This window comes from Lissotriton helveticus, chromosome 10 (genome assembly GCF_964261635.1).
Source record: "Lissotriton helveticus chromosome 10, aLisHel1.1, whole genome shotgun sequence".
NCBI lineage: Eukaryota > Metazoa > Chordata > Amphibia > Caudata > Salamandridae > Lissotriton > Lissotriton helveticus.
The window spans coordinates 654074681-654096304 of record NC_136071.1 but is presented as its reverse complement, the minus strand read 5'-3'; the positions used below and the strand labels follow the sequence as shown (position 1 = coordinate 654096304).

General features: G+C 43.5%; 1 protein-coding gene across 4 annotated transcripts in view; it reads left to right on the top strand.

Moving 5' to 3' along the window:
• LOC144784431 (multidrug resistance-associated protein 1-like) overlaps positions 1–21624 on the top strand; it is a 1265484-nt gene that overhangs the window by 719049 nt on the left and 524811 nt on the right. For all 4 annotated transcript variants that reach the window (XM_078663181.1, XM_078663182.1, XM_078663179.1 and 1 more), the window contains 2 exons: positions 13553–13679; positions 18093–18269. In XM_078663181.1, coding sequence (XP_078519307.1) covers positions 13553–13679; positions 18093–18269 — 304 coding nt within the window. The remainder of the gene's footprint in view (positions 1–13552; positions 13680–18092; positions 18270–21624) is intronic.

The window sequence follows — 21624 nt, the reverse complement described above, 5'->3', positions numbered from 1 at the left end:
AACATGTTTCTATTGAGCCAAAAGGTCTTGGCCATTCATCAGGGCTGAATCTAAGTCTACCCTCACCAATACACTAACCGTGAAGGGCACCAAAGAAAAAAATATATAGAGGGTATACCTCTCTTATAGAAGAACATCAGGCATACTAACGTATAAATTGCTTATTTGCATGAGGCACTGTCGAAACTTCTTTCTTTTTAAAAGAAAAAGGTAATCTATTTTTATGATGACGTAACAGTTTTGATACTGTTACTGGCCATTTGGCATGAAGTGCCTATTTCAACAAGGCAATGTCTAAACCTGTTTCTATTTAATACGTATTTATGTCAATATTATGGTAGCTTGATACTTGTGGTCAGCAATATCGTCTAGTTGATGTAGAAGTTGTTTGGCTAGTGCCTCTGGTAAGCTGTTTCTAGCTCCACTTACTAAAGCTAGTCTCCAGCACGGCCATCATGACTTAATTCAGACTGTCAGTTGCTGAGCATGCACTATGACTTGACCCAACAATATGTTTACACTGGATTGTATTTATAAATGTTGTGGTATCTATCTTTTATTGTATTGCTTACATTTGTAAAACTGAAACAATAAAGTATTGGATTGGATACGTTAAAGCAGTCGAAAGCATGAGGTGAAAGTTGAATCCTCCACTGGGCTGTGCAAATAAGTGACAGGTGAAGGCTGGTTGAAGAAAGCCAAAGGCTGAAAGGAGAAGTCTCAAAGCCCCCTGTATGTCTATTGTAAGCAGTAGGCCTGCATCACAGCTGTGCTATCAGCCCAGACCTATAAAAGGGTAACTTCTATTTTGCTGATCACCCGCAGTAACTACAGGTAATTCAAGAATGCTGCTGAAGCGCTAGACGGAGTTGTTAGCAGTATACAGTTACATCAGATGTGACTTAAATCTGATCCTGTAATTTCTTCACTGTTCTTTCTGATACATGGGTCCAGTGTGCTGCTTGGAAAGCACGATGAGTCTGATCTGTGATGCAGAAACCTTTAGCTCTGGGACCTGATCTGATCTAGAATATTATTTGGGGACTGCGTCTTTGACAGAAATGGCACTGATAGGGTGGTGCAAATGGGGCTGAGTACCAAATACAGACGTCCTCAGAGTAAGAAGGAGGGCTTAAAAATGTGCTATTTCTTAGAGAAGAACTTGCTGCATGAAGTAAAGATGGCGACTATGAAGAGACGAGCTCAGAATAATTAGGATTATTTGCATGGAATAACAGCATCAAAATTAGTTGTTGGTTTGAAGGTATAACAATTTATATTGAATTAGAACTAGAAAAAAAATGAGGTTGCTTATTTGTTTTGTTGCTTTCAATACTACTCCAAGAAGTGATCAATAGTCTTTCATGACCACAGTCCATCTATAATATGGTAAAGAGCAAATGTTGGGGGTGGACATGGGTGGGCCGTGTACCCCATCTAATTTCAGAGAGAACACAACCCTCTTAGCCTGACGCTGAGAGCGCCTCGGAAGACCCCCCCCCCCCCCTTCCCACCCTCTCCTTTTGAACTCTTGGCCGTCGCTGGTACCTTGCTTGCGCCGCAACATCGGCAAGGCTATTATTCCATCACATGCATTTACGATGTTTTCTCTTGGTGGGGCTGGGGAGTTAACTCCTCAGGCAGCACCCCTTAGTTACGGGAAGGGCATATGAGGAGTTATGAGGTGGGAGGGGCCCACCATTGATAATTTCTTAACAGTGTGAGAATGTAACAGTTTTGTGTTTTGATGCTGGCCTAACCAGAAAAAGAAAAATTACTCTTAAGGGGAAAGATAAGAAAATGATTTAGAGTGAATTGTAAAGCTTATTAACAATGAATATTGACTTAATCACAATGACGGAATTAATTCATAATTTAGGCCTATCATGTAGCGCAACTAAAGCTATGTAAAAAAGATATACATTTATTGCATACCAAAACAAACCAAGATTAATTAATACATTGTCAATCGCTACAATCATATTTTACAATGACTCAGTGATCTGATGCTAGTTGAACACACAAATAGGGAAAGAAATACATCAACACCAAACAACTGCTAAAAAAACTTGTAAAGTATTCTTTAAAATAAATAAACTTACTTTATATAATAATTAAAGGAGATCACCCTTTTTTCTTTTTTATGTGAACAACAAATATCTTGTTCTACTTGTTCTGATGGACTGGATTGATCAAGTGTCAAAGTTTTATCAAAGATTTTGGTATGCCTGCCTAAATTAAGTAGAGCAGGAGAAGAGTCGGTAAATTAGATGTCTAATGGGGTAGGTGATCATCAACAGTAGAGAAACAGGGAAGGTAAATGGGGGGTGGTGGCGAGTTCCTGTGTACTGAAATACTGAAGGAAAAATTATAGTTTTTATTTGACCATCACTAGTCAAAGATTGTTTCAAAGGCAATGCTGTGTTTATGGACAGATTCAATAGTGGTATAAAAGCAATTTAATCAGACTCATATATACTTGCACAAGATGATTGGCTCGGGAAGGTGGGTGACTCTAAATGCCAAAATGCTCTCACGCTTCCTCCATCTCCTCTTTTCATCCTTGTTATGTGGAATGCAAGCAAGTAATTTACAGAAAGTAAAAGTGAAGCAAATATGTTACTTTTACATTTCTATGTAGGTTTTTCTTAGGGTCGAGCCTGCTAGAGCATGTGCTAGCTAGCGCATGCGTCTCGGTTGCAAGACACTGTTGTATACATAAAAGGGCTTAGAACCTGCCCATTGCTTACCGTTTGTTGGCTTGCGTGGCACTCTTCTTTACAGCCTCTTAATTCGTCAAAGCAGGCCTAACATAATTTCTGTTCCTCTCTGTGAAGCAGGGACCAAGCACTGATTGATTCAACCTAATCGCTGCCCATCTGCTTCTCCCAACGTGATCGTGGTACTATTTTGTTCCGTTTAACTTTTAGTGCCCTGCAAACAGAAGGCGTGTAAAAGGCAAAAATTTGCCCAGTAGGACAAACATGATTGCAAAGATTTATTTTCTATAGTTACGTTTTTTTTACTCTTCAAGTCTTCTTTTCTCACGTTGCACTCGTGTTTTCTTTTGTTTTTGCTCGTGGGCATAGTTCTCAGAAGATGAGGATTATTTTATTGAAAGGCAACATCATTTCTTTCTTCTGTGTAATTTCTAAAATTATGCTTTAACACATAATCATGCTGTACACCCCAATATAGTCCACACCAATCCGCCCCCCCTCACACCAATCCACCCAAGACCAATCTAATTCTCCACACTCCAATCCAGTCCACCCCACCCCACTCCAATCCAAACCACTCACCCCAACTCAATCTACTCCAATCCACCACACTCCCATCCTCTCAACCCACCGCACTCCAATCTAACCCACTCCAGTCTTCCACACTCCAATCTAAAACAATCTGTCCCACTCTAAATCAAAACAATCTGTTACACTCCAATTTGCCTCACTCCAATCTAAAATAATCTACCCCAATTAAATCTGCCACACTCGAGTCTGCCCCCACTCTAAACCAAAACAATCTGCCCCGCTCAACACAAATCAATCTGCTTCACTCCAATCTGCCCCACTCCAATCCAAAACAATTATCCACTCCAGTCTGCCTCACTCCAGTTTGCTCCACTCCACTCCAATCCTCCCCACTCAAATCCACCCCACCTCACGCAATCCACTCACTCCCGTCTAATTCACCCCACTCCAATCCTTCAAAATACACCTCACCTCACCTCACACCACTCCAGCCCACCCCAGCCCACACCAATCCAATCCACCCCAGGCCACACCAATCCAATCCACCTCACCCCACCTAATCAAATCCACCCCACTCCCTCCCTAATCCACCTCACTCCCTCCCCAATCCACCCCACTCTGATCCAAAACAATCTACCCCACTTCAATCTGCCCCACTCAATCCAGAACCATCTGTCACCATCCAATCTACCTCAGTCCTGTCCAAAACAATCTGCCCTATTCCAATATGCACCACTCCAATCTAAAATAATCTGCCCACTCCAATCAAAAACAATCTGCCCCACTCCAATCCAACACATTATGAACCACTCTAATCAGCCCCACTCAAATCCAAAACAATCTGCCCCACTCCAATCAGTTCCAAAGCAAAACAATCTGCTCCTCTCCAAAGTACACCGTTTCCAGTCTACCCCAATCCAAAACAATCTGCCGCACTCCAATTCGAAATAATCCACCCCTCTCTAAATCCCCCTTCTCGAATCCACCCCTCTCCACTCCACCTCACCCTAATTCAATCCACCTCACCCCAAACCAATCTACCCCACCCCAATCCATTCCACTCCAATCCAACCCACCCACCCCAACCCAATCCAGCCAAATCCAATCTACTCTACTCCAATCCACCTCACTCCAGTCCATCCCACTCCAGCCATCCCCACCCCACCCTAATCCACCTCAATCCAATCCACACCATCCCAATCCTGTTCACCACGCAGCAATTCAATGCCCCAATCCAACCCACCCTAGTCAATCCAATCCACCCACTGCAATCCAATCCACCACACTGCAGTCCACTGGACTTACAATGGCGAGAAACATGTTGACTATATTTAAGATCACACATTGAATAGTTTTATTAGGACAACTGTATCCTGTATACTTAACTACGGTAGTGATTCCATCAATAAAGTTAATTGACAAAGAGCGGCACTATACTTGTTTTAATTCACTACTGTTAAACAACTCTCTCACACACTACAAAATTCCCCAACCTCTCACCCCCACTTCATCATACGGCATATATGAAAAGACCTCCAGCAAAGAGCCCCATCGTGGGTGCCCATCGGGCATTGCAGCACCGGCCCGACGAGGAGCTTGCCCAGTAATGAAGCATGACACCCCCTTGGGGTGTGTGAGGGCATTTGCTCCTATTTGGAGCACAGCCCCTTACTGGAACACTAGTACTGTTTCCTTTATCCCCTCTCTTTTGTTTTTATAGGAACAACACAAACCCTAATTGTTGATATAAACTACTAAACATGATGACCCTGTTCCCTCAGGAACGGTGGTGACACATCTAGAACTTTTCGCTAAGACACTCATTCTCTTGTTCGCTCAGAGAAATATACAAAGTATACAAGAAGGAACGTTGTTCAATATTTTTTTTACCAAAGTGGTTCTTGTATAGAAAATATGTGCTGCAATAATCAATAGAAGCAGACAAAAGTTATTAGTGTCAAGACGGTGAATAAAACAAAGAGTTCCACCATCTTGCTGAGACAACTTGTATATGTATTTGTATACAGTATTATTACATTCTAGCGTACTCCTACGATGCAAACTCTAACCTACATGTCTAAGGTGATTCGTGGGGCTTCCTGTTTTAGAGGATCATATTATCTGCCTCTTAAACAACTCCCTAGACACAGGCCTTTTACCAGCTAGCTTTAAAGAGGGCCGTGTCAAGCCCCTGATAAAAAAGCCGGGGCGGACCCGGCCTGTCTGAAAAACTATAGGCCAATATCCCAGCTGCCCTTCCTGTCCAAGATTTTGGAACAACATGTGCTAAAATCCCTGTCTTCATTCCTGGAGTCACATCATCTTCTCCAGGAGCGTCAAGCGGGGTTTCGCGCACATCACAGCACCGAGTTAGTAATGCTCTCGGTGCTGGATGAGCTTAGATGCATGGCTGACAGTAAAAAACAAAGTGCCCTGATACTTTTAGATCTTTCAGCGGCATTTGATACTGTCAGCCATGCCCTGCTCTTAGACAGACTGGCCGCATTTGGGATAGAGGACTTGGCCTTTCAATGGCTAAAATCCTTCTTATCAGGGAGGACTCAGAGAATTCAATTAGTGGATTGTGTATCGGAAGTGGGTGCTCTTGAGTGTGGAGTCCCGCAGGGGTCGGCACTATCACCACTTCTATTTAACCTCTACCTACAACCACTGATAGACTCCCTGGCAAACATGGGTTGCAGAATTTTTAATTATGCTGACGATACTCAGCTGTTGCTGAGTATAGACAATACGACATCGGCTCAGACCCAGGCCCAGAATATACTTAGGTTTACTGTGAGCTGGATGACAGCAAACCTGCTGAAAATAAACCCTGAAAAAACGGAGGTCCTGGTGGTTTTAACCGCCAGTTCGCCTTGGAGCGACTTGTTCTGGCCCAAAGAACTTGGCCCCACCCCAAAACCATGCCCTAATGTAAAGAGCCTTGGTATAAAAATCGACCACGAACTGACGATGGCTAGCCAAGTATCCTCTGTTGTCGGAACCTGTATTAATTTAATTAGGCAATTGTGCAAACTAGTTCCCCTACTTTCCTTGAATATGCTCCGAACCATTGTTTCGGCAACAATAATCTCAAGGATTGACTACGGAAATGCACTATATCTAGGGCTGCCAAAAAACTTGATCAGCCGTCTGCAGGTTGTTTTGAACGACGCAGCACGGCTGATTTTTAGATCACCCAGACAGACCCATGCCTCCCCATTGCTACAGAGATTACACTGGCTCCCTGTAAAGCAAAGGGTGGAATTCAAAAGCCTATGTATCGCCCATAAGGCAATTTATGGGAATGCGCCTGTCTATATAAAGGAACGACTTAATATCTATAATCCCAAACGGGTACTGAGATCCTCCAATTCCCAACTGTTGTCGTGCCCGCGTTTCAAAATGGCAACAAAGGGTGGGAGATCCTTTTCTGTCCAATTACCAAAGATGTGGAATAAATTGCCGGAGACTCTTCGCAGAGAAACCAAGCTTCTTCCCTTTAGGAAATCATTGAAAACGTTCTTATTTAGGGAAGCCTTCTGCGTCATCTGAGCCGGTGTTACGCTGGTACCTTTCTGCCTGTATATCCATTTGTTGTTACTGTATTTGTCAGGAGCGCCTAGAGACCTGCCGGTGATTTGGCGCTATATAAAACCCAGATAACAATAACAATAACAACAAGGTGTGAATGTGTATTCTGCTAAGAAACCCCCTTCTGGATGATCTAACTGCTTTACCTGGTGGGTAAGAGTGTAGAACCCTGTCTTGGTCAAAAACTGGACACCCCTCACGGAGATGTCAGTCACCTGCTGAGCGAAAGCTTCAGCATGCAGGGACCCCTAAGTCAGCATAAGTGTCTCCTCTGATTATACTTGGGAAACAAAAGGTTATATATAGAAAAGGCATCCTTGTCTTGGGCCAAGATTGTGATAAGGCTGCCTTTGTTAATATTACACAGATAGCTGTGTCGCCATATGGAGATAATAACAAACACATTTGTAAAACCCATGTGAGGGCCTAGTACAGAATGTCAAGGCAGAGTGATAGAGTTCTCACAAAGTTCTCTGTATCAGCAAGGTCGGTGTTTCCAAGAAACTAACCCAAGTGTCACAAATGCAAAAGTGTGTCAAAAGTTGTTGTGACAAAGTGAAGACAACTTTAGGAAAGAACTGTGTACATGTAAAATAGCACTATTTCCTAACAGGCCAAACACAAGCACATGACACCTCACTCCGAGGAAACTACAGCAAGGCGTCACGCAGAAGCAAGCGTTCCCTCCATGACAAAGTAAGAGAATGGCAAACCTGCACACTTATACCCTGGAGGACCTGCCTCACTAGGTCACCCAGCAATAGAGAATAGGAGTCGCCCACCATTGGCAAACTGATGAGCAAAGTAGATAAGAACTAGGCTGGAACTAGACCTCGCACTCATGAGAGCCAATGTGACCTCCCATAACTGAAGCAATCAATGGTCCAAAATTCCTGCTCCCGAGCCCAGCAGAGGAGCGGGACCACCGGTACTGGGAGGGCTGCAAGAGCGAGCCACCGCTACCTGAGCCGCTACCTGAGCCAGACCCTAAGTCACCCAGCTGGCGGGGGGCACTACATGAGGATATCCGACAAAACAGATTAAAAAAGCAATTGCAAGAGAAGTTAGTCCAATGCAAATCCAGGAAAATATCATGACACTGCACAAAACGGCCTGTAAGGGCCATACTCCCCCTCCATGAAATGTTCTAACCTAGAATGTTTAACCAGGGGGCGTCCCCTCCCGGACCCGAAAGGCAGCCACAGCAGCAACCATATTGAGAAGAGAAGAGGCCACAAGAGCCCAGCAGATGGCCCAACCACCACCACAGTATTGACCAAAACTGTCAAAGTGCAAGAAAATCCCAGGGTCTCTGCAGCATACAGACTTTAGACAGCAAACCCAAAGAAATCAGAGCATAGAAAAGACCACTGCAACACCAAGATCTGAACCCTCAATCTCCAAAGTGAGAGTCTGCACGAACAGACCAGCAAGACTAAAGAATCAAAAACAGACTGACACAGGAAACTCAACTTGAAAGCCAGCGGGGTGTCGGGGCAACACTGTCAACAAGCATGCTCCTCATTTGCTTGCAACTGCGTTGGGCCAGACAGATGGAAGAACAAGAACACGCCGCCGGATAGAGTAGAGGCGCCATTTTGAAAGCAGGCGACTGCCAATTCCCATGTCACAAAATGTATCAGCAACACAGTGCAGCGCTTCACAATACATTGGCAGAGACGCCACGCGCCTGCCGTGCATACCGAGACCAGGAGAAGAAGTGAAAAAAAAAAACAACCACATAAGTATCCCTTAAGCCATCACAAGCTGCTAAGCAAGCCACAGACGCGCCTGGTGACCTTGCATGCTCTGCATGCGAACATGACCACAAAACCAATAATAAAACTGGTATAGCAGGTCTCAATAAAATAAAAGAACATGCATACCTGTAGCCAAGTTGGTAATCGGCTGCAGAAAAAAAGAAACAGGAATCCTTTCCAGGAAGTCATGTGTTTATACTCATAAGTAATCTTGAATTGGGAAGGAAAAGTGAAGTTTGGTAATTAGGTTCTGTATGAATGAACTCATATGTAGGAACTGTGAGAGGAGGATGGAAGAGGAGGAAATGAGTCTTACACCTTTTGGAGTCCCAAGTATCAACTCAATAGTGCCAGTAAAATCATGTGGCCTGGAGGAAGACTATAACCCATCCTTATCAAAGGAGAGCCATCATCAACAGGTGAAGCATCAGTGTGTAGGTCCCAAGTTTCCTTTTCCGGTATTCCCAGAATCCTCGATTTCTCTGATTTGAAACTCAAAGCAGTACGCATATATAGAGAAACAGGCATACATAAAACAAATACCCAAACTATGAAATATTTAATTCACAATAGAAAATGTACAAAGATCAACATTTTTATTTTAATGGAAGGTGATAGCTTTTCAAAATGTGCTACTTTTAAAAAGATGAAGCGATATGCTAGAATTGCTTCTTATACATGCTCTTTTTTGTGGGTGCAAAACAGTGCTTCACTTGAAGCCACAAATCGCCCTTATTAGATTCTGTTTGCTCTAGTTGTGGTGCTCCTAGGAATCAAGCAATGGATGCCTACTTAATTTGTAGCCTTCAATTTAAAGTTGCTTCACATTACAATGCTTTTTTAAATGTTTCAGTTTTAAATTTTATAACTAAACCCACTTTAGAGAATTGAATAATATTGGCAGATTAATAAGAACTTGCAGACACACTGAGTAAGCATCGTGGAACCTATGTAAAGAACGTTTCTGAGGACCCAACTTTCGCCTTAGTCTTTCCTGGGCGCGCTCAATGTCCATGACGTTGCTAGATAGCTTTCTCCATGGTTAATATCCTCCCCCATGGGGTGACTTGAGACGCTGGTGACTGCGCCTAGTGGAATCGAGAAATTAAAGAACTCCTTCACAGAAGATTTTTTTTCTCTTTTCTGCCATGATGTAAACATCGAAAGTGGTTGATAAATGAATGAGCTATTCTTTCAAGATAGAAAGGGAATGGTTCTCCAAGATATCGCCCAGATCACGCTGCCCTGCGACCCAGGGGCCAGATTTCACTGGGTGTGGTTGGCAGGGATGGTTCCAGTTTGTTGATAGATAGGCGGAAATGCATGCTACATTCCAGCGTGTTGTTCGTTTCCCATCTGTTGCTGTTATCTGCTACCCCACCCACTGCCAAGTCTCTAGGCTCAAGTTCACCCTTGAAGCGCTGCATCAGATGCTTAGAAGCCTGACTTGAGTTGAGTGCCCTCGTCACTTCTCCGACCGGGGGAGAGTGACGAACTTCAGCAGCTATGGCAACCCGAGAGGGACACTTGCTCCCTCTGCTGGAACAGACCTGTACACCAGAGTTCAATATGGTAACTCTTGACCTGCTGCCCAGTGTCCCTCCTGGTAAAGAACACTTTTGCCAGGGGCTGAACGGTCCGATCTCAGGAGCACTCCATCTTGGCCGACTATATGCTTCGCCTCCCATGCATTATTATTTACGAATACAACTGTGTTTCTTTCCCCTAAATAATCACTGCTTAGCATTCATAGTAGATAAACGTGTGTGTAGTTTATATAGCAATACATACATTTCAAACGTTTATATTTACAATCAAAATAACCCAAATAATAAACATATCTATACTTATTAAATATCTCCAGTTCCATAAAATGAGGAATATGAAAGGCCTGTGATATCACTTCCTGTGATGTCACTCCATGTGACATCATTGCACACTACATATGATGAGTCACCTGCACTATTTATATAGGACTTGTGCCTGTATGTTAGCGTATTTGTGGTCATTAGTTAGGAACACATGTGAGGATATTTGTAAAGATATAACATATAGCCTTAACATCACATTTGGGGGAATTTTTTACAAGAAAATGGCTCAACTTAGTGCCGCAAGTAATGTTGCTGGACCGAGCGGTGTCATTTTCTAAGTACCGGGATGCGCTGTATTTACAAGAATACGTTGCATTGGTGTACTCACCCGTGTGCCACTGAAAAAATGATGAAACTGGTCCTAGGATGCTTGTTTCTGGTCCAGGGAGGAGCTGACTTTGCAGTTCGAGATGGGCTGTTCCCATGGGGAACAGGGTCAAGAGTGATTATCAAGTGGCTGGGTCCCAACTGAAGTGGCATAGTGAGCAAAAGAACGATGGATTAAACCCTGGTCTGTGTCTGGGGGTGAGTGGTTGAAAAGTTTCTGCACTCCGTCCATCATCTTATTGTGTTTTCTATGTTCACCCTAAGTGGCCAAGGGTATGCCCAGACTTGGGTCTCTTGCTTGCGGTGCCACTGGATTCAAGTCAGCCTGGCTGATGAGGGGTAATACCCTGAAACCGGTCCCAGGATGCTTATTTCTGGTCCAGGGAGGACCTGGCTTTGCAGTTCGCCTGGACTGTTTCCATGAGGAACAGGGTCAAGACTGATTTGCATATGGCTGGGCCTAAGCTGGGGTGGTGGCATGGTAAGCAAAAGAACAATTGATTTAACCCTGATCTGTGACTGGGGGTGACTGGTTGAAAAGTGTCAGCACTCCTTCCATCATTTTGTTGTGTTTTCTAGTGCAAAAAAGCAGCCTAGCGCCAAAGCAGGTACCCTTGCACCAGGGATTATTGTTGTTGTGCAGGTAGGGACACCTTCAGCACAAAAACAATAATAAATGGCGTTTTGCTCCTTCTATGTGAGCTAGAAAGAGCAAAAATGAGGAGAAATAAAAATATTTCTCCTTGTTGCGCCACTCTTACATGTTTATGGCACTGCCTCAGATTGTGGTGCTCCGGTGGCACCCTTGTAAATATGTCCCTGTGTTCTTTGGTTAAAATTATATTTGCTAGAAATTTCCTGCATTAATTTAAGTGCTTTGGTGTTTCTCTCTGATACACACTTTCATTCCAGCATTATTTCATGGTATTTTTACTCCTCAATTCTTTTCCTTTTTATTTGGTTGGAAACCTGGGAGCATATTTACAAGAAAATGGTGCAACGCAGTGCCACAAGCGAGATGCTTCATTTTCTAAGTACAGGAATGCGCTGTATTTACAACAATATGACTAATTCCTGTACTACCACCGGCGCAAATAAAGCAGCCTAGCACCAGCACAGGCAAACTTGCACCATGGTGAAAGGGTGCCTACGTTGCAGGGATGATTGTTGTTGGGCACCTTTGTGCACAAAAGCAGTCATCAATGGCGTTTTGCTCCTTCTAAGTGTGCTGCAGGATGCAGCACACATAGAGAGAGCAAAAACGAGGAAAATAAAAGTATTTCTCCTTGTTGCGCCACTCTTACACCTCCACGGGGGGCATACGTTTTTGGCACTGCTTCAGATTTACAGATCCTTGTAAATTTGGAGTAGTGTCAAAAAGCAATGGGTGTTGCATGGGAACGCCATCAGCAACACCATTTCCATGCCACTTTGCAGCAGAAAACTACATTGAGAAGGACCATATTTATAAGGTGACGTTAAGCCACGCAAAGTGGCTTAGCACTGCCTTGAAAATATGGAGCAGGGCACAGTGCCCACTGCCTTGAAAATATGGAGCAGGGCACAGTGCCACCAGAGGGTCGCAAAACATGGGGCTCCGGTGGCGCAATGCCCGTGTAACTATGCCCCCTAGGATCTTCATGATTTAGGGCTTATTTACATTTACAATACTTTTAATGAAGCGAGGTGCTATTTAATCCAGGTCCTTGTCCACTCCCGTCTCTTCCCAATGTGCCCACCTGACTGGCCAATTTTCTGAAATATAATGCTTTTCAGTGCACTGTCTGGAGGTGGGAATATGTCGAAGTAAGGTATTACATTATTACCTCGATAGGATGGTGTTCCTTTGTTGGAGATGTGATTGCTCAAGTCTTGGGTGTGGATGATATTTACTATTTACAAACATCTGGCACATTGAGATGAAACAAGAAAATGTCCTTGCGCCAAAACAGATTGCAATGTTTTATTTTTGCCAGACTAGAGCAACGTTGGCTGCCATAAACGAAGGGTGGTGGTGGTGGGGGGTCGTGCAGGAGGTGTTGTGGGGAGGGCAATTGAATATAAAAAAATAAAACTTACCATTTGCCGCCGGCAGCTCCAGTGTCGCGCCTCTTCGCGTCGCCTCTCCTCTTCCCGCCTGCTAGTCCCAGCAGCCCCTGGGACAGACTCCCTGTCCAGGATTGGTCTTAGCCGGCAGAAAAGACGCCCTGCTCAGACCAGAGAGTCTGTGCGGTTTCTCCATCCCGGCTGCTCAGTGCAGCTGGGCTGGAGAAATCCAAGTGCGCATGTTTGTTTTGGTCAGCTTGAGATGGCCAGCCAAAAAACATATGCGCACTTAGGGAGTGGAGTGCACTAGCTCTCCTCTTCCCCTCTCCCACACCTCGGTCCCACCCCTCCCAGCAGCGCTGGCTAAGAGCTGGCAAATGTAAATTAAAACGATGCAAGAACATTGTTTTAATTTACATTTGCTGGCTCTGAGCCAGGAAGTGGGGCGGCACTCCTCCGCCATTGCGGAGCAGCTGCCGGCGGACTAAAGTTGCAGCATCATTGAGTTCAGAAATATAATCATACTTGATCACCTTCTTGAAGAAATGTCTGCTCAGTTTGCAGAAGTCACTTAAATGTATGGTGTAACATATGCATTGTGGTCTGTCGACAATGGTGTAAATATTGTCCTTTACACTAGTACTGCATTATTTAGTCTCTCATGAGTTCCAGGACGAATAAATCGTTTACAATTTTTCTGCAGCATCAACCTGAGCATAACCAGGGGCTCCCTAGTAGCAATTGTTGGCCATGTTGGGAGTGGAAAGACTTCTCTTCTTTCTGCTTTGCTTGGTGAAATGGAAAAGCTGGAAGGTCGTGTAGCCATCAAGGTATGAATTATGTGTGAAATATTTCATAGTTCAAACAATTTGAATACTACTTCTGCGCTGCTCTGGGAATTACAAAGATCTTTCATCTTTTATTAATTTGCATGCTGCTATAGGGATGCCAGAGCTCATAAGGAGGGTGTTAAGATACAATTCATCAACCAAGTAAAATCATCACTCGTTTAGTGTTTTTGTGGTTTTTAGTAAGGGGCGTTTTTACAAGTATTTCCTGTTTTGCGCCCATTGAAACTGACTTGTTAGTAAGCTGATATGCATCCTTAAACCCTCACTGAGGTGTCTCCCTCATTGTTGTTACAGGTATTTATGGCAAGTCTTTGTGAAGTCCAAATATGTTATATTGAAGTATTGAGTATGCTTGTTGCTTTTACAAAATTGAACAACTGAGACAATAAATCCAGAATAAGAAACATTAGGTTCAAAAATATAAAGATTCTGTTAGATTTGGGGGTCTCTAGTTGGCATAGGTAGGTACCTGTGACAAATAGGGACCATTGCGTCTAGTCAGGGTAAGGGGGTACACTTCAAAATAACCCCTGTTCTCCCCTTGATAGCTTGGCAAGAGCAGACAGGCTTATCTCAGAGGCAGTGTTTAAAGCATTTGTGAACACATACAGTAACCCAGTGACAACACTACAGATGGACACCACACCAGTTGAATATTTAAAATAAGTATTATTTATATAGACTTAACACAAGATCACACATGACAAAAATCCACAATACTGTACTTAAAATGGTAGAATTAGCTTAGTTCTCTTTAGATGTAAAATGCGACACTTTTGAGTCAATGTACCTAAGGATGCGTAACGCTATACAACTAAAGTGTTGCAGGGAAGGTGATGCGTCGGTTCCTTACATGCAAGAACGGTGATGCATATGGTCCCTACTGATGCGTAGTGGATGCGTCGGTTCTTCTCGACGAGGGGAGGTGATGCGTCAGTTTCTTACTGCGCTTCTGCAGCGATGCGCCCCACAATGCCGTGATGTGATGAAGATCCGGTGCAATGAAACAAGGATGGCGTCTTCTCTTGGATGCGACACGATGCATGCACGCCCGATGGCCGTGCGGCGACTCAACGATTCTTCCTAGCAGCGACAGACCCTGCGACATGCTTTCCGGTGATGCACCGGCTTCTCATGATGCAACGTCGATCCACTTCTCCGGCGATGCAAGGCACTACAACGATGATGCGACAGCTGCAGCGGTGGCGACACGCTTTTCCGTCGATGCAGCGAGGTCGATCCTCTTCTCTGGGGATGCGACGACAGCGGCTGCGGCGGCAACACGCTTCTTCATCGTGAGTCACGCTTCCAGCTCCTTGCGACACGCAGTCCCTCGGAAAGCCCAACACAACTGTAGGCACTTCCAAAGAACTCTCGGGGAGCTGGTGGTTGAAGTCTGTTGTCCCCGAGACTTCAGCAGGGGGCAAGCTCTTTCTCAAGCCCTTGGAGATCCTTCACAAGTTGATGAAAGTACACACAAAGTTCCTCTCTCCTCTCTTTGGCAGTCAGGCAACCACTGCAGGCCAATCCCCCAAGCAGCACTTCAGCTTAGGGCTAGTCTCTCCTCAGTCTCTCTTGTTCCTCTCCTCAGAAAAGGTTTCTTCTTGTTTCCCAGTAGTGATCTAAAGTTCTGGGGTCTGGGTCCCCTCTTTTATACACAGTTTATCTTTGTTCTCTGAAGGCAGAGAGGCCTTTGCCTAGTCCAAACCAGTTCTGGTCAGTACTGGAGCACTCTGTTTACATGATTCCTTCTTTCCTTTCACACTGCAGGGCAGAGACATCAGACGCACCACAGGAGGTGGAGCCAGCATTGTGGAAGGAAGGCACAGCCCTATTCAGGTCCCAGGTGCAACTCCTTCCTCCCATCTGCACGTAGATCTCACTATTCAGCCCTGTGCCCCTGTCACCCAAACTCCAGACAAGGAATACACAACCTAGCAGAGGCAGGCTTGGATGGTTAGACAAGAAAATACCTACTTTCTAAAAGTGGTACTTTCAAACACAGAATGTTAAAACCAAGTTCGCTAAAAGATGTATTTTATCATTCTGAGTTCAGGCATACTAAACTCGAATTACTACCTAGTTCCCTGAGTCAGTTAGAATTATAGGATGTAATAATCAAACTGCCCATTCTGGCGTATGGGGAAGAGTTAGCCTTGCAATAGTGAAGAACAAAAATGGCTGTAATTCACTATTAGGACATGCCACACACATCAGGGCTTGTCCTACCATATACTTACAATGCACCATGCCCTTGGGCCTACCATAGTGGTGTCTGATATGCAGAAAAAGGAAGGTTTAGGGACTGGCAAGTGGGTGCAATTGCCCAGTCAACATTGCAGTACGAGACTGCACATAGGCTCTGCAATGGCAGACCTAAGACACACTTTTACAGGCTGCTTCTGTGGGTGGCACAACCAGTGCTGCAAACCCACCAGCAGCATTTGAATTTACACGCCCTGAGCACACTTAGTGCATTGTACTAGGGTCTGACAAGTAAACCAAATCAGCCAATCATGGAGTCACTAATACATACATCAATTTACAATAGGGAGCACTTGCAGGGAGACCCACGCCAAGGTGCCAGGTCTAACAGTACCTTATATTTAAAACCTTTGAGATTAAGATGGGAATTATGTAATACAGATTGTCGAATTAGGATAAAGAAAACAACATTAAATACTTTAAATATATAGAATTCGACGTTGGTTTTAAAAGCACAACCATGAATTTGAAAAAGACCTTTGCCACCTGAGGAGTGCTTTTGAAACAGATCTGATTACTCCGATGTGATGTGGGTTTGTTTGAGCACTGCACAAATGGCAAACCCTATTGAAGTTGTATAATTTGTGTGTGTTAGAAGTCAATATACCCCGAGAGCAAACACAAGTTCCAATATTTGATTTAGGATTTTAACAACACCAGCTTAAATTACACACAGTTAATTAGAATATAATGTAACACAACGGTCTCGATTCACAGGGAAACTAGTAAATATCCACTTTCCGATTCACACATAGTGCAATTGTAGGATTACCATATATAATTCACAAACATTCCCGGGAATATACATGGAAAGCTGTCCCAGGTACAGATTTCCATGTAAATCGTGTGAAGGTCATGAGCCATTCCCAGTTGGATTCTATTGCAACTGTGTAGTGTACTTAGACAAACTGGAACATGGTTGTTGTAAAACCAGGAAAGTGTGTTTTGATTCATTGATGGTGCCGCAATAATTGTTGTCAACACTTTGAAAGGAATAATTATTTTTTATTTATAATTGTATTTGCTGTTCATGGACACTAATGCCTAATACACTTGCTTTTCAAAATTTGAAATTGATCTCTGCAGTTTTGTTAGAGATACTGATTTCATGGTTCCTATCAGTCCTTCCGATCCCCCGGACACCAAATGTTTACCACCGTACACCTAAAAACCTGTAGGGGGAAGTGCCCATATTCCTTTATGTTGCGACTCAGTAAACCCTGATAAAAAAAGTGATATGAGAGAAGACTTCAATTCACTAAGGTTTCCTGAGTAAAGGTATTTTATTCTGCTTCTATAATTACGCCAGCTGTCCGCACCACAATCCCCAGCTGAGAAGCACAGAGTGCAACTGCTCAGTCAGGCAGTCAGCTGCTCTTTGTGCATTAAAGCAACCACACGCTCCATTCCCCAGCAGGTTGAATGCTGCCTCCTGCATACACATAGGTGTTATGTGTGAGAGTATTATACACTGGAGGCCATTGTGATGGTGGAAGCAGGTCACTCTCCGAGAGCTACAGAGAATGCATCCCACACTGGCAACTGCTTTAATACGACACTCAATCCAATACAAGCATGACGACCCTAATAGATGAGAACATCACAATCGGATTCAGACTTTCCTTCATGACCCAAGACATTGATTTCCAACTTGGTTAAGCTTTTGGGCATCAACAATCTTACAGACATTGGAGAGAGTTCATTTTCATCTCCTGGCATTCACACTTCAAACCTTTGTCGTACTCTTTATCACTTTGCACAGGCATTGAGCGTGATTCTGTGAAGGAAAACAAATTATTTGATGACTTAAAAATCCAGGTTTATTTTCATAGATATTGGGTGGAATCCAGTTGAATCGTCAAGTGCTGTAACTGATGTTAGACAATATCGCCCTCTCTCTTCATGCACTAAAAGAGTACTTTACTTTTGTGGTACTCTTTACCACATTTCACATTCATTGAGAGAGATTCTGTGAATGAAAAAAATTATTTGATGACTTAAGAATCCACATTTTTTTATTAAGATTGGGTAGAATCTCATTGTCAAGTGCTGTGATTGATGTTAGACAATATTGCTCTCTCTGTTTATTGGCAAAAACAGTACTATACCTTTTGTTTTTTGCTGTAGGGTTCTGTAGCCTATGTTCCCCAACAAACATGGATTCAGAATGCATCTTTTCGTGATAATGTTCTATTTGGAAGGACATTTGTGGATGATTGGTACAATACTATTGTGGACGCCTGTGCCCTGCTCCCAGATTTGAAAATTTTACCTGCTGGGGAGGACACAGAAATAGGGGAAAAGGTATAAGTATTTGTTTTTATTGAGTCACTTGGTTCGCTTTTTTTTGTGTGTTGTTTACAAATATTTGATTATTGCAAATGAATTATCCTTTTTGAAATCTCTTTAAACGTCATCCTTGAAAGGAGGAATAAAGTGGGTAATGAAATAGCTAGAAATATTAGACAGACCAGCCCTACCCTTTTAGGTCTGGTACAGCCAATGTACTTTAGTTTTGGAAAACATATACAGTGAGGTTTCTTTGGGCCACTTTCAACAGCTGGTTTTAGTGGGACATCTGACTTGAGCCATTTCTTTGAACAAGCCAATCATTTATCGATCTTGACCAATTTTTGAAACAGTGTCAATTACATTTTGAATCAAGTTGACATGAGAATTTCTCTCTCATTGTTATTCCTCTTCACAGGGAGTGCCTTCATTTCAGAGCAAAAGGTACATTGTTTTTATTCCTAGGAACATTTAATTAATGCAGAAATCAGCTTATAAAAAGGATCCTTCCAATAAAAGTAATTCATTCTGAATGATAATCAAATGTTTAATTAAATATCATCTAAATATGTATGTAAATGCAGTATATTTGTCAGTTGTTTAAATAAATAATGTTTCCAAGTACCAAAGGAGAATCCTTCAGAACTGCATTTATAGGTAAATATAACTTGATAAGTACTACAGGACATTTACATACTTTTATAGCTCAAACAGAACTTTCAGAAATAATTTGTTTAAATTGCAGCTTGAAATGGTTTCGGAAGGGAAAGCTGCTTATTCAAGATGGTTTCCATGTCTTTTTTTAAGGAGTACTGCTCATTATGGTTCATTAGGGGAGGGCAAATTCTTTCTTGGATCAATCGGTAAGTAGCCATTCTACGTCACTCATGAAGCATCTTATCTACCAATGCTACCGTTATGTAGGCATCACCAACCCCACAGACCAATTCTGGAGTTAGCCTGGTTATTAATTTGTCAATTTCTCAGGATTCAACTGTACATTGTATTTCTAGATCGGGGGAGCCAAACCACCAAAAGTCAATCAATTCCATGGTTTGTCGTTCTTGTTATTGGGCTTGTAAAACTCTACCTGTATGCATGACTTACCCAGTAATGGCGCATCAGACGGGTCATGAGACCTTCCTGCCTGCCCCCTACTCCCTTGTGTCTATTTCCATTGCACTGTGCTGGGGTGTTGGACCTGACATCCTTGGTGTGGTTTTCCTCCAACATTTTGCCTTCCATTCTCCTGTTTTTGCTGACTTTGTTGGTGCTGGCTTTAGGACTCTGCACAATTTACCACTGCTAACCAGTGCTCATGGTCTCTCCTTTAAATATGGTGAAATTGGCTTACACCCAATTGTCACATTTAATATGCTTGACATTCCCTACTAAAGTGGTGCTACATGTATGCAGGTCCTGTAAATGAAAAGCTACTAGTGGGCCTGCAATCAAGTAGGTAAAGATGCCAACAAGGGATTCACTTAGAAACAATATTTCAAATATATGTATTATTCATTAATGATGTCTATGATTGCCATCTCAAGTCAACTGAACGTTATTTAACAGTTCAATCTAGGATAGTTTGAAAAGAAAGAAATCTATCTAAAATTCAGGTGTGTGTGTGTATTCAAACTTGTATTAAAGAGAAAAGATATGTAAACAAGTAATAGCAGCGGTTCAAAACATAAATCTCAACGTTCATTGACAATGTTTGTTACAGTGCACTTCCAGACTTTTATAACATACGTCGATGCTCACTTTCTTACATACACCTAGAGAATGTTTTTAGAAGATACAAGACTCCTAATAGGTGTTAACGATGTCCAAAAGAAAATTGAGTCATCTGCTGACGTTTCGGCCTCGGTAGTTGCACATCTGCTGAGACCATCTTCAAGACCGTATCTTCGAATGAAGATAAAGGAACCCCCCTATAAATATTTAAAAAGGAACACAACAATCATACACAAATCTCATCAAACACAACCTTTAAAATATACACCTGCATAGAAACAAACAAAATTGCTTGAAAAAACATGAACATAACCATCACAATGTTAATAATCAATCGGATGGAAGTCCTCATCCTGGGACGACTCCTGGTGGCCCCCTGCCCTGGGCACCACCCCCAAGCCAACGGACCACGCTCGAAACCTGGGCTTCATCCTGGACTCCTCCCTCTCGATGACCAGACAAGTCAACGCCGTATCGCCATCGTGCTTCAACACCCTGCGCATGCTCCGCAAGATCTTCCGATGGATCCCCACCGAAACCAGGAAGACAGTCACCCAGGCACTCGTCACCAGCCGACTTGACTACGGGAACACCCTCTATGCAGGAACCACTGCCAAACTACAGAAAAGACTCCAGCGCATACAGAACGCCTCCGCACGACTCATCCTGGACATCCCTTGCCACAGCCACATCTCGACCCACCTGAGAAACCTGCACTGGCTCCCCGTCAACAAGAGGATCACGTTCAGACTCCTGACCCACGCACACAAGGCTCTCCACGACATCGGCCCGAAGTACCTCAACAGCCGCCTCACTTTCTACACACCCACCCGCCAGCTACGATCGGCCAGCCTCGCCCTCGCCACCGTACCACGCATTCGCAGAGCCACCGCTGGAGGAAGATCCTTCTCCTACCTGGCAGCCAAGACTTGGAACTCCCTTCCCATCCACCTACGGCTGACCCAGGACCACCTTTCCTTCAGGAAGCAACTCAAGACCTGGCTTTTCGAGCAGTAACGGACCCCTCCCCCCATCGCATTGAGACCCTACTGGGTGAGTAGCGCGCTATACAAATGCTGATTGATTGTGCCAGCATAACAGAACAACGTTTGAAAGAAGAAAGGAAAAGAACGTATCGTGCATAGAGCCCATGTTTACAGAACTGCACTCAAAAAAAGCGAAATAAAGGTCCTATTTCACCTTTTTGTTTGCAAAAAAGATGGTGTTGTAGATACGAGGAGGGACTTCGGTGTGTCACTTGTTTCATGGAGGTGGCTAATTTATTGTACTTTAACAAGTCAGTAATGCCTGCTCCACCCGCTCCACAGACCTGCTGATGGAGATGTAAGATATAAGTATTAAGAAATGGAATCCCAGCTGCAGCCCAGGCATGCTCTTTGGTGCTACTTGTGCCCAGAAGTTATGGCAGTGACAGCTCTAGGTTTGAATAGTGCAAGCTTTTAGTGGCAACGCATGCAAGGATGAGAAATCCACATGTGTTGGTTTTAGTGGTAGCTCCACAATGCATGGTGACAAACAAGATGCAGTATATATATTTTGGCTTTAGGCATACACCTACAAATGTTTTCTCCATTTATTTTGCACAGAGGGATCACTGCTGATATATAGTCTTTTC